General features: G+C 29.6%; 1 protein-coding gene across 1 annotated transcript; it reads right to left on the bottom strand.

The window, feature by feature from the left end:
* Positions 1 to 8,699: 8,699 nt before the first annotated feature.
* On the bottom strand, positions 8,700 to 10,447 carry LOC110652812 (uncharacterized). The gene has a single exon (XM_021808428.2). It carries the CDS (start codon positions 10,311 to 10,313, stop codon positions 8,904 to 8,906), a length of 1,410 nt encoding a protein of 469 aa, XP_021664120.2. The 5' UTR covers positions 10,314 to 10,447; the 3' UTR covers positions 8,700 to 8,903.
* Between the last annotated feature and the right edge of the window lie 1,856 nt (positions 10,448 to 12,303).

Below are 12,303 nucleotides of genomic sequence, written 5' to 3'. Positions count from 1 at the left end.
CTCTCAGAAACCCACCACTGTAGCTGCTCCTGCTCTACCAACTAGACCATCGTGTTTTGACGTTCTAAAAGCATGGAAAAAACTAGCTACGTCCCCTAGAGTCCCTAACATCCACATTGAAATCTACCCAAGACACAGAAGTAATGGCTGAAAATGGATCAGGGACTGATCTTGATCAAGAAGCAATGAATTTGGGAAACGAATGGGACCAAATGGTAGAAGATTATGAGAAAAAAGATCATTATATGATAGAAGTTCATCAATGGTGGATAAAGAAGATCATTAGATGATAGAAGTTCATCAGTGGTGGATAATGCATGGTTCTTGGAGTCATCAAACACTTCAAAAAAAAAAAAAAAGGATTAGCAACCAACCAAATCGGTTGTTAATTTATTAAAATCTGTTGCTAATTGATTTAGTAATCGATTTAGTAATCGATTTAGCAACCGATTCAGTCGGTTGCAATGAGCTTGGTTGCAAATAGTAATCGACAATTAAATCTGCTGTAAATAGCAACTGACAACTAAATCGGTTGCTAAATTAATTAAACTTAAAAAAATAAAATTTTTGGTAAAAACTATCGGCTGCTAGTAGCAACTGATTTGGCAACCGAAACATAATCATTTGCCAAAAAGAAAAAAAAAAAATATATATATATATATATATATATATATATATAATTTTGTAATTTTGCAACCATATTATAAATCGATTGCTATTTGTAACTAATTTAGCAATTGAAAAATCGGTTGCTAATTTAAAAAAAAATTATAGAAAAAAATAAAATTTTCAAATAAGAAATAATAAATTCAAATAAATAAAATTTTTTAAAAATTATTAAAATAATAAGTTATTAATGAAAACTATTACTAAAAATTAATATAAAAATATTATAAAAAAATTTCTAATAATAACTATTATAAAATATATTAACAAAAAATTAAATAAAAAAACATATTTATAAGACAAATTACTAAAAAAATTATATATATATATTATAATAAAAAATTACTAAAAATTAATACTTGAGAATTGGATGGAAATTTTTGGAGGGAAAATTTTACAATCGTTTCGCAATTAGTTATAAAATCGGTTACTAATAGCAACCAATTTGCAAATCAGTTGCGAATCAAAATAAGAAAAAAAAAATGGGCGGGTGGGAAAAAATCGGTTGCAAAGTCGGTTGCTAATAGCAACCAATTTTAATCGGTTTCAAAAATCGATTGCTATTAGCAATCAATTCGTAAATTGTTTGCAAATAAAATTAAAAAAACAAAAAATTGAGAGGAAATTATTAGAGGAAAAAAATCGATTACAAAATCGGTTGCTAATAGCAATCGACTTTAATCGGTTGTTACCAATTGATTCATAAATCGGTTTCTAATCAAAAAAAGAAAAGAAAAAATTAGGAGATAATTTTTGGGAGAAAAATCAATTGCAAATAAAAAAAAAAAGAAAAAAAATTGAGGGAGAATTTTTGAAAGAAAAAATTTAGCAACTGATTTACAATTGGTTGTAAAAATCGATTGCTATTAGTAACTGATAAGGAATCGATTACAAATAACAACCGATTTTAGCAATCGATTGTAAATCGTTTGCTAATTTTTGCAACCGATTGCAAATCGGTTGCTAACTGTGGAGCCAACTAAAATAATTCTTTAATTTAGTAACCAATTCCCTAAATTGATTGCTGTTAGCAACCAATTTTAAAATCGATTGCTATTAGCAATAGATTTTATCAACTGATTTCTTAATTGTTTGCTAATAACACTCGATTTTAAAATCAGTTGCTAATCCTATATTTAAGTTTTTCTAATATCAATTAGCATTTTAAAACCAGTTGCTAATCGTATATTTAAGTTTTTTTAATATCAATTAGCAACTCATTATAAACCGGTTGCTAATAACAACCAATTTTAATAATCAATTATAAATTAGTTGTTAATAACAACCGATTTAGCAATTGATTTTTGAATCGGTTACTCAATTTTTTTAAAATTAATTATTTTACTAAAAAAACTGAAATTATAAATCGGTTGTAAAATTCATTGCTAATAGCAATCGATTTCATTTAGTTGCAATAATCAATTATAAAATTGATTATTGTTTTTTAGTGGAATGAATATGATAGCATGGAAGGATTCTAGATATCTTGGTCATTAGCACAAATGGGCACAACGCATCCATTGCTACAGCTGCTGGAAGCTATGGTGGTCGATAGTAATCGGAATTTTCTGCAAGTGGAATAACTTACAAGTATTCGGTGGCTCTGGAGAAAATATTAACACGTGTTAAATGCTATATGATATGGATCATAAATGGTCTCCACCAGTCAAGAAAATGGACTTTTTATGTTTTTTTTTTTTCTTTAATTAATGCACTTCATTTGCTTTTAAAATAAGGCCTTCTTAGAATTGAAATAAGTTCGTTTGGAAAAGTTAAATAAAAAAAAAATCTAGATTTTATTTGATTGGTATTATCAAATCAATTTTTCAAATGTAAGCAACTTAATAAGAACTCAGAGGATATTTGATTTGGCTTATGAATTAATTAAACCTATTTAAAAGTAAAAAGTCATAAGTATATTAGCGTTTGATTTCACTTATAAGTTAAAAAAACTATTTAAAATATATAAAGAGTTATAAGTGAGGATACCTTATTTATAACTATTTATTTATATTAAAACTATTCTTTGATCAAACTTTGAGAAGATCAGTTGAGTGAACAAGGCTTCACTATATTATCCTAATAATTTTGTAAAAATATCAATATTATCTCATTTCAACAACTAAAACATTTAATTATATATCTTTTTTAATAATTTCAATAAATTAAATTAATTTTAAGCCCCTTTTAACCAAACATTTAAACTATTTAAAAAATATTTTAAAGTAATTTTACCAAATAATTAATTACTTATTTTTAATTTACCTAATAAGTTAAAAAATATATTTTAAGTCAAAAGTTAAAAATAAGTAGCAAAACCAAACATTATTATCTTTTGTAACTTAATAGCAAATTTACTTTTTGTGAAGTTAATTTGTCTATTAAACACATTCATGTTATGCTTTGTAACAAGTAAGTTTCCTGGAAGTACACCAAGCCTAGGGCCGATTTAGCCCATAAAAAAAACCAAGACCAACCCGTAGGGTTAATCATTCTAAACTTTGAACTAACCCTAAACCAGGGTTAGGATTGGTTTAGGGCCCTCCTCCTTTAAAACAAGTCTAGAATCAATTAGTTTAAACTGACGATTCTGAATTGAAACCGACCCATTCAAAAAATTATTTTCTTTTTTATTTAGAAAATTTATATTTGGGTTTTTTTAATATTTTACATTACAAACTAAATATTGATAAATTTCAATAGCATTTTAATATTGTCCAGTTAATTTACAATTTTAGAATATTTTTATTTGTATATTATTTTAAATATTTGTTTAATCATTGCGTTCTTCTAATTAAGTTATTTCATTATTATTATTATTATTATTATTAAAAAATAAAATTGTCATGAAGTACATTATTTTATAATATTTAATAGAAATATTTTAAATTATTTAGTATATATGAAATGGAAAAGTTAGTGATGATGAAATGAGAGGACCTTGGACAGTGCGTGTACTTGTGTGCAGGAAATGGTTTAAAAAAAAAAAAAAGAAAAAAAAATAGCAGCAGTCGATTCCCTCCCCCTCATTATCTCTCCTCTCCCCACCTCTTTCCTTTCCTTTTCTCCTTTTTCTTTCCAGCAAGCCACCAACCTATGTTGGCTGGCTAGTCCTAGACCTCTCCTGCACTGACCGGTGATAGTAAGGACCCTGAATCTAGCCAACAATGTGTAGAATGAAGAGAGAGAGAGAGGGGAGCTCGCACGCATGAGGCATCAACTTTGGAGCATCGTTTTGGTGCTGTACGATGGGATTTTTTGGCCATCTTAGTGGCACCAAAATCCTTGTAAGCCCAGCTTCAAAACTCGACCAACCTCATAGGAAATGGTTGCCAGAGGGGAGGAAAAAAAAGGAGAGTAAAAATGGGCCTTTTTCAAGCTTTCTGGTCAAATTCCAGTCGATTTGGCCATTGGATTGGTGATTAGACCACCTTTGAGCTCAGCACGCTGAAACCTTCGAGATAGGACTAACCTCACTCCGATCAGATACCATTTAAAAAAGACGATCATTACATAGTCAGATCGCTCGGTGAGATTTTTGAGCTTTTTTAATGCCTATAAATTTAAGATAATTATTAATAATTTATGAGCTTCTTTTAGGCGCGATCGAATTGGTAATGGCTTACCAAACTTGAAATTGAGTTTTCAGCTTTATCTAAATGTCTGGTTAGCTGTCCCAGAAAGGGTTCATGATTACAGTAAATCTTAAGGTTTTCAGACATTTCAGACACGTTTTAAGTAGCAAAAATTACAAATGTAGTCCTTAACTCAAATTGTGTAGTTTTTACTTTGTTTTGATAGTTGTTTAGTCTATAAAATGTTATTGGCTTAGAAAAATTAAATAAAATAAATTTAATTATAGAAGGACGATGTAAAGGACCTCTAGGAATATTTTTAAAATTTTTGAAGTGCTGAAAATTATTATTTGGACTGTAGAGGAGTTAGGACTTGAGTTGGAGATTCGAGATTTGGACTTAGATTAGGTTCTTGTAGGCCCTAGATAGACATGTGATGTGTTGTTGTGGATTTGAGGCTTTGTGTGTTGCTTTTTACTGAGTTTTCTTACAGGGAGTTAGGTCCAACTATACGGAAGACTTCGCTAAAATTTTGACAAGACCTTAAGATTTATTCTTGCTTCTATAGATTAAATTAATTGATTAATTATGTCAGTCATTTAATAAAAGTCAGTGTACCTATATAGGTGTTTAGGCAAGCCGTCTTCTTCTCTCTAGCTGGACCAGTTGCAGTCGGGTCGATCACTCTATGAGTTAGATATTAATTATTATATTTATGGCATGCTCATGCATTTTATAAATATATTCACATAATTAGTTAAATAATTTAGAGGTATTCTTATTGTTGCATTTTTAATTGTTGTTAAATTACTTATGTTTGTCACCCTGAGAATAATTTGGAGCTGGTTGTGTTATATTTGTGCGCGTGTGTGTGTGTGTGTGATGGATATGAATTGGATGAGTAATCGCTACTTGAGCTAATCTCGCTGGAACCCAATTCCTATGGCTATGGAAACTTAGAATGAGGCACAAATTTGAGTTGATCTTGCTGGTCCCTGCACTTAGATTTAAGCAAAAGTCCGGCTTTAGTTGAACTTGTTGGTGGGATTTGGACGAAGAGAGCTATTATAGGGGATCAACTCCCATATTTATGTATTGATGTAATACATTGCATGTGTGTGTAACTCCAAATTATCTTCGCGTTCGAATATTGGGTGAATTATTGTTATATATGTTAGATGTGTATTTTATGGTAGGATTGCACTGATTTTAGGTAGTTATGGAAATTATATATATAATTAATATCTAAACTCTCTATCGAACGCTCATTTTTATTTAAATATTTTTCTAAGTTACAGGAGAAGCAAGTTTATTTTTGGTTTTAATCTGTATTTTTCTCTATAAATTGTAGTGCTTCTTATTTTATATTTTTTATTGTGTTTATTTATTTATTTATCTATTTGTTTAATTATTAAAACTCCGTTGTGACACTATTGTATAAATATATTATATAAATTAATGAAAATTAATGGTATTAAATGGTTTATGCATGCTGGATATCAGGGTTGAGCTGGGCTCTCCTCTAGTTGTAGATCACTAATAAATATTAAGTTGCATTGCCCAAATTAATTTATAATATTTTATTTATTTTATTTTATTTTGTATGTTGGGCCTTGAATTTGGGTTTGTTCATGGCTTGGAAACAGTAAAGCTTACTATGAATTTTTGAGGCTTTATGATGATTTAAGTCTTAGTGCCGGTTCGGCTCATAAAATTGGGTCGTGACATTTATGATGAAATTTTAAAAATTAAATAAAGATAATATAGTAAAATACTTGGTGAAACTAATTTATAAACATCAAAATATAAAGTTGGATTTTCTTAGTTTATTTTTTTTTAACTTATAACTCAATTTATAAATCCTAAAATTATTATAAATAAATAGGTTAGTATATTTTTAGAGCTTATTGATGTCCCAAAATATGTCCAAGAGGGGGGTGAATTGGACTTTAAAAATAATTTTTTGGTTCATGCTCAAAATCTTTGAAAAATTGCAGCTTGGTTCAACCTAATTTCTAATGTGAAATATGTGCAATACTACTCAATTGATAAGTTGATACAAAGTTGGCTCATAAGCATTCAGTATACTGATCTAATAGAATATATTGGCATACAGTAAAAATTTCAGTAATCTGAATAAGATCACAACACAGCAAACAGAGCAGTACACTAAATATATTAGTTGACAGCAGATTCAACAGTAAACTAATTATCTCAGCAAAATCATTTCAATAAGAAAATTAAAATGCATAAATGTAAAGAGTAAGGGTTGAGAAAATTGAACACTGAATTTTTATAGTGGTTCAGCTCAACTAGCCCACATCCACTCTCTCAAAGATCCCACTTTGAGTTTTCACTCCACTAATCTTCTCTTTCAAGGCAAGAGACAAAAGCCCTTTACAAATCTTCTCACCAAAGCTTTTACAAATAGCTTCACACTTCTACCGAGTATTATCCCAAACACTTTTCACAATCAAGCTTCAATAGGTGCTTGAATGACCTCTTATAAATGATAAGAAAGTGTTTAAAACTCAATCTCACTCAATACAATAGAATCTATAAAGAAGAGATTAGTAGGTAAGCTAATGATGAGTAATAAAAATAATTTGAGCACTTTGAATGAAAGCTTTTAATGATCTTAAAAGGTTAGGAACAGTATAGAGACTTTCATTAAGTGAAAAATGGCCAAGAGTAAGTGTATTTATAGCTTTAGATCATTTCTGACCGTTTGAGAACTCATTTGAATGTTATAATTTCAAATTTCAAGAAAATAACTATTATTTTGTATTTTTCTGCGATGTTGTGTAGAGTTAAAATAGTTAGCATACCGAAAAAAGTAGCAAACCAGTTAGCATACCGAAAAAGTAGCAAACCAGTTAGCATACCAAAACAAGTAGCAAACCAGTTAGCATACCAGGAAAACTTTTCTGCATAACTTTGAAAACTTTAAAACTTTACACCAAATCATAATCAAATGCTTTTAGGCATTGATGATATTTTAAAGAAAATAATTGATGGATTAAAAATAAGTATCATTAGCTTCTACTTCTCAATTCTTTTCACAAGCAATACTAAAAGTTAAAACTAACTTCTATACTACATGTACCTTCAAATTTGATCTTCAATGCAGCTTTAGAAGGTAACATTTTTTTCCTTTATCTCCTTTGATTCATCCTGTGTTATCTTAAAATGTCATATTTTCTTTAAAAGCACGAATCCATCATGAATTCCTTGAGTCTTTTTCTTTGTTCTTTGAGAAGCACAACACTTAAAATAAGGTTAGTTTGATTCTAGTTGAATTTTATTATCATCAAAATTTAAGCTCCTTTAAACTCATGGGGTCAACACTTATAAATTAAGATAAATACCCTCTAAATAAGCTTAAAATGAATCTTTGGCCCTTTTATTAAACAATCTCTTAATTACTATGCAATAATTAACCTCACAATCTTTGGCCCATTTATTAAACAATCTCTTAATTACTATGCAATAATTAACCTCACAATTTTATTTTATTTTTAACAATTGAATGCTTTTATTACTTTTGTTTTTACCCATGATAAGTCCAACTGCCTACTCTGAGTAGCGATGGATTACTCCTATTGTGTAACCTAGAGCTATTTTGCTTTCTTCGTTAATGACCCCAAAATGGTGTTATATAATAATTAATAATGAAATAATTGATTAATAAATTGTGGATATCTATCATCAAAATATATTAAAGAACTTATTATTTTCTGCAGAAAATGAAGGGAAATTCTTATTTAAATTTGAATTTTATTATGAATTTAAGACTCAAATATATATAATTTATATATTTAATAGGTATATCTCATCATACATCTTATGTCTTAAATTTATGATCGACGAAGTCTAAGCAAGAAAAATCCATTAATGAATGATAAAATAGTCATATTAAATATGAATAGCATCAAAATAAGTGAGAAATACTATTTTAATTAGGATGCCAATTATGTGATTGAATCTGATGTATACACATACTAGGTGATTTAAGAAGATGCTATGTGATTGTGGATTGAATAATATATCTGATGTCTTCTTAGCATTGTAAACTTAATCTAATTTAATTTTTGTTTGGTATTCAAGTTGAAATATGAAAAAAGAATTTAATGAAAAATATCATTTTAGATGCTGTTTAGTAAAGTTATTTATAGTTATTCTTAGTTATTCTTAATAAACTTTAGTTCAATGTTGTGAAATCATTTTCAAGATTGTAAAATTTTGAGTTTGAGTTCCAATTAGAGTATAATAAAAAAAATTATATAGCTTTAATACTATGTTTGAATTAAGAGATTTGATAATATAGATTTGGATTTGAATTAAATATATTATTATATTGTAAATAAAAATGAATTTGAATTTGGTCCCATATATTCATGACAAGTTTAAAAACTAAAGATTTAAAATAACTACTTTTATCTTATTATTTAAAATCTATCGCACTACAATCAAATGTATCAATTCTACGTTATATTACAGCTTTTAAACACTTCCATATAAACTCCTTCAAAAGAGAATAGATTTTTTTTTTTTTTTTTAAAGAAAAACAGAGAGCAGAAGTTTGATTTAGCAAATCCTGAAACTATATATATAAATATATATCTATTCACACATGATACTCCACATACACATATAGCTACCTTACAGGGTAACTCCGGGTGAGCTTCTTCTGAAAGTCCTGATATTACTTCCCTCTGAAAATGCCATTCCGATTCCTGTGGTTCCTCTTCCAACACCAACATAATACAATCTCCATTTATCTATATTATCTTCCATCTGAATCATGCATGGGGATCTCACTCCCTCATTGTCCCATCCATTATCCCCTTCTGAAGCCTCAAGTATTGGATCTTCTTGAACTCTTTTCCAATTCCTGAGCCCATCTGTAGATTCTGCTAATCCAATACTCCTCCTCCCATCAGCAGCAACACCTTCATATGCCATGAAATAGTTTCCATCTTTTCGTCTCCTGATTACACATGCATTCTTGACGCCAAGCTCATCAAAACAACCTTCTTTTCCTCTTCCCAGGATTTTCCCCAACTTCACCCATCTGATTCCATCTCTTGACCTTGCAAGTCCAATAGCAAAGTGCCCATTTTCTGCATCAAATGAGTAGTAATACATCCTCATATCATCACTTCCATGAACAACAACGTGTGGTGCAGCAATAAATAAAGAATCCCATTCCTTCCCTGACCCTACATCGAGCAAAGCCCCACTATGATGATCCCCTTCAATCCTGGCCCAGTGCCTGCCATCTTGGCTGCAAGCTAAACCTGGCAGAGACTTGAAAATTTTGCTGACTTTTGTATGTTCATGGTGAACTCTTTCTGGGTTCTCTACAGAAACGTTGGGAAACCCTGAAATCTCCATTTGTTCAGAACTAAACCCTGTGTAGTAAAGCCAGTAAACTGAACTATACATTGGGCTGGACATGATCACCAACTCTGAAGGCCTTATGCTTTCTGTATCAAAACTCCACCAATTCTTGCTGCAATTCATCACAACACCTACATCTGCACACGACCTCACAGGTTGTGATCCGCGAGTCCACTGGATTCCATTGCTTGAAACAGCTAGTCCAATCTGGTCTGAATTGTTGTGATCATCTGATTCTGAAGACGACTTTCCATGGTACCACATGCACCACCTTTCTTCATTATCACCGATATATCGTTTTACGACTGGAGATCCAATTTCTGTACTATCCCAAGAATTCCTGGGACCTAAATCAAAGACCAAACCGTTGGACTCTGGTGGTGTATGTGGTGGATTTGATGTTGGAGTTGGTAAATGTCGACGGGCCATTGAATTAGAATCCAGTTCAATGGCAGGATTTCTACTTGTAGCATTATTGCTGCTACCAATGCCAGGTTTTGTGGAGCAACGAGTGAGAAGGAGAGAACACTGCCTAGGATTTAATCGACCTCTTTGGTTTCTTGGAAAGCAAATGCTGCCTAGCATTATTGCTTTTGCCATTCTTCTAGTTGTAGAAGATGCAGAAACAGAAGTATTAGTAGTGGCAATCCTTCTGCAGGCTGCATCCATTACAGCACTAGAAAGAATGAGAACTGATGATCGATCAAAACCTGAGGCCAAGAAAATTATGCTGCACTCGTTTGGTTTTAATGAGAAGTCAGAGATTGGTTTTTCTTCTGCTTCTGAGGCTATGAGAAAGTTAGTTGCATGTTGTCTCTGTATTTATAAATAAACTTTCTTGCATATGTATGAATTATATTCATCTTTATTCCGTATTCAACACGTTCTTTAGTATGCATGAAGGATTTGACTTGCTAATTGCTACTTCCACTACTCACCTGCTTTTCTTCCCAAGTATAATTAATTTGGGCACCCCACTTGTGAAGAAATTTTTTATTTTTATAGAGTGGAAATACGGATTTTTCTTACTTAAATTCAGTTTACCATGAATATAAGATAGTGAGACTTATCTATCAACTACATAAATTTCACGTATTTATAGTGATCTGAATTTATATGGAATTTCCTGTGAAAATACACTATGCAGAGCCTTCATTCGGGAAGTAATTTTTCTATGGAACCTGTGGTTTATCAATCTAACTTTCAAGTAATGTAAGCATAGAAGAATGGTAAGAGACCTAAAAATCATTCAAATATAGCAAAAATCTTTTATTATATTCTTTTGCGTCAATGATTGCATCTGATGGCTGTACTATATATTAATAAAATTAATATTACAATATTTATATAAAACTTGTGAATATTAATCTTATTTCCCTAATAATTATTCTGGGGATTTTATGGACAATAGTCTATAATTGTGTCAAAGTCAATGTTAACACTTGGGATTAATTCATATGCACCTTGTTTAGGAAGAGAGAAGGAAAGTGGAGGAAAAATTTTTTTGGCTCTATTCGTTTTGTAGAAAATATTTTTTAGAAAAATAATTTTTATATTTTTTAGTATTTAGGACTCTAAAAAAATAGTAATGGAAAATATTTTCCCAATAAAAGAAAATTTAAGTCATTTTCTATTTTTTTAACTTTTAAAATTTTATTAAAATGTGAAAATATTTATGCGTATATGATATAAACACATGCAATTACTTTAACATTACAATCAAATAATGAAAAATATTTTTATAAAAAATAATTTTTCAGAAAACGTTTTTCATAGACAAATTATTTTATATGAAATAAATGGATTATATATCTATGATAGATATAAGTTTTTCACGTGATAAGAAAAATGGATGTTTATCTTAAGAAAATGGGTCAGGTTTAACTCACTTCTAAAAGTTAGTTCAAGGAAGAATGAGTGTTCAAAACTTTATAAGAGTCACATTATCTCTTTTTCAAACCAATATGTGACATTAACACATCCGTTCATGCCCAGGACTAAATAACTTAGAGCATAAAACATTTATGAAGGGACAAGCATTAGTTGAAAAGACTTTGATACCATCTTAAAAAAATTAGTAAATATCATATGCGGTAACTCAATTTTATGAGTGTTTTCATAAGAGTCACTTAATTTTAATTTTTTTCATAAAACTTATTGAATTTCAATTGATTTCATAAAAGTTTTTAAATTAACTTATTGACCGATTAACTATTTTACGAATAAAATTACTTTACATTTATGAATTTAAAAAAAAAAAGAAAATAAGATATATAAAATGCATCTAACTACTCACATCGTTGTTAAAACCCTCCCTCTTTTTTCTGTTTTTTCTTCACTAGTAATCATTAATTAAGAAATTTTATTTATAAAATAATTGACAGATTAATAAATTAACTTAGAAAAACCTTTAGTTTCTATGGGACATTAACAGCTTGAGCATGTTTTGTTAATTATTATTAGTACCGTAGCTCGAATGACTTGTTCGTAATTCAAAGTCTGTAATAAAAAGATGACATATCAAGAATCTTGAAAGTTGGATGGCTTAAAAGTTTGTCCCTATGAAGCCCTTTGTTAATTATTTTTATTGACAAAATGGAAGCTTTCAAAAGAATAATAATAATAATAATGATAAAATTAAGCAATGGCAGACTTTCAG

The sequence above is a fragment of the Hevea brasiliensis genome, chromosome 9 (assembly GCF_030052815.1).
Source record: "Hevea brasiliensis isolate MT/VB/25A 57/8 chromosome 9, ASM3005281v1, whole genome shotgun sequence".
NCBI classification, from domain to species: Eukaryota; Viridiplantae; Streptophyta; class Magnoliopsida; order Malpighiales; family Euphorbiaceae; genus Hevea; species Hevea brasiliensis.
The sequence above is the reverse complement of the archived record's forward strand: the minus strand, read 5'-3'. Positions and strand labels throughout refer to the sequence as shown.

What these genes read in the sequence shown, in the direction of transcription:
- LOC110652812 (XM_021808428.2), bottom strand. Translation starts at nt 10,313, where the DNA reads ATGGATGCAGCCTGCAGAAGGATTGCCACTACTAATACTTCTGTTTCT.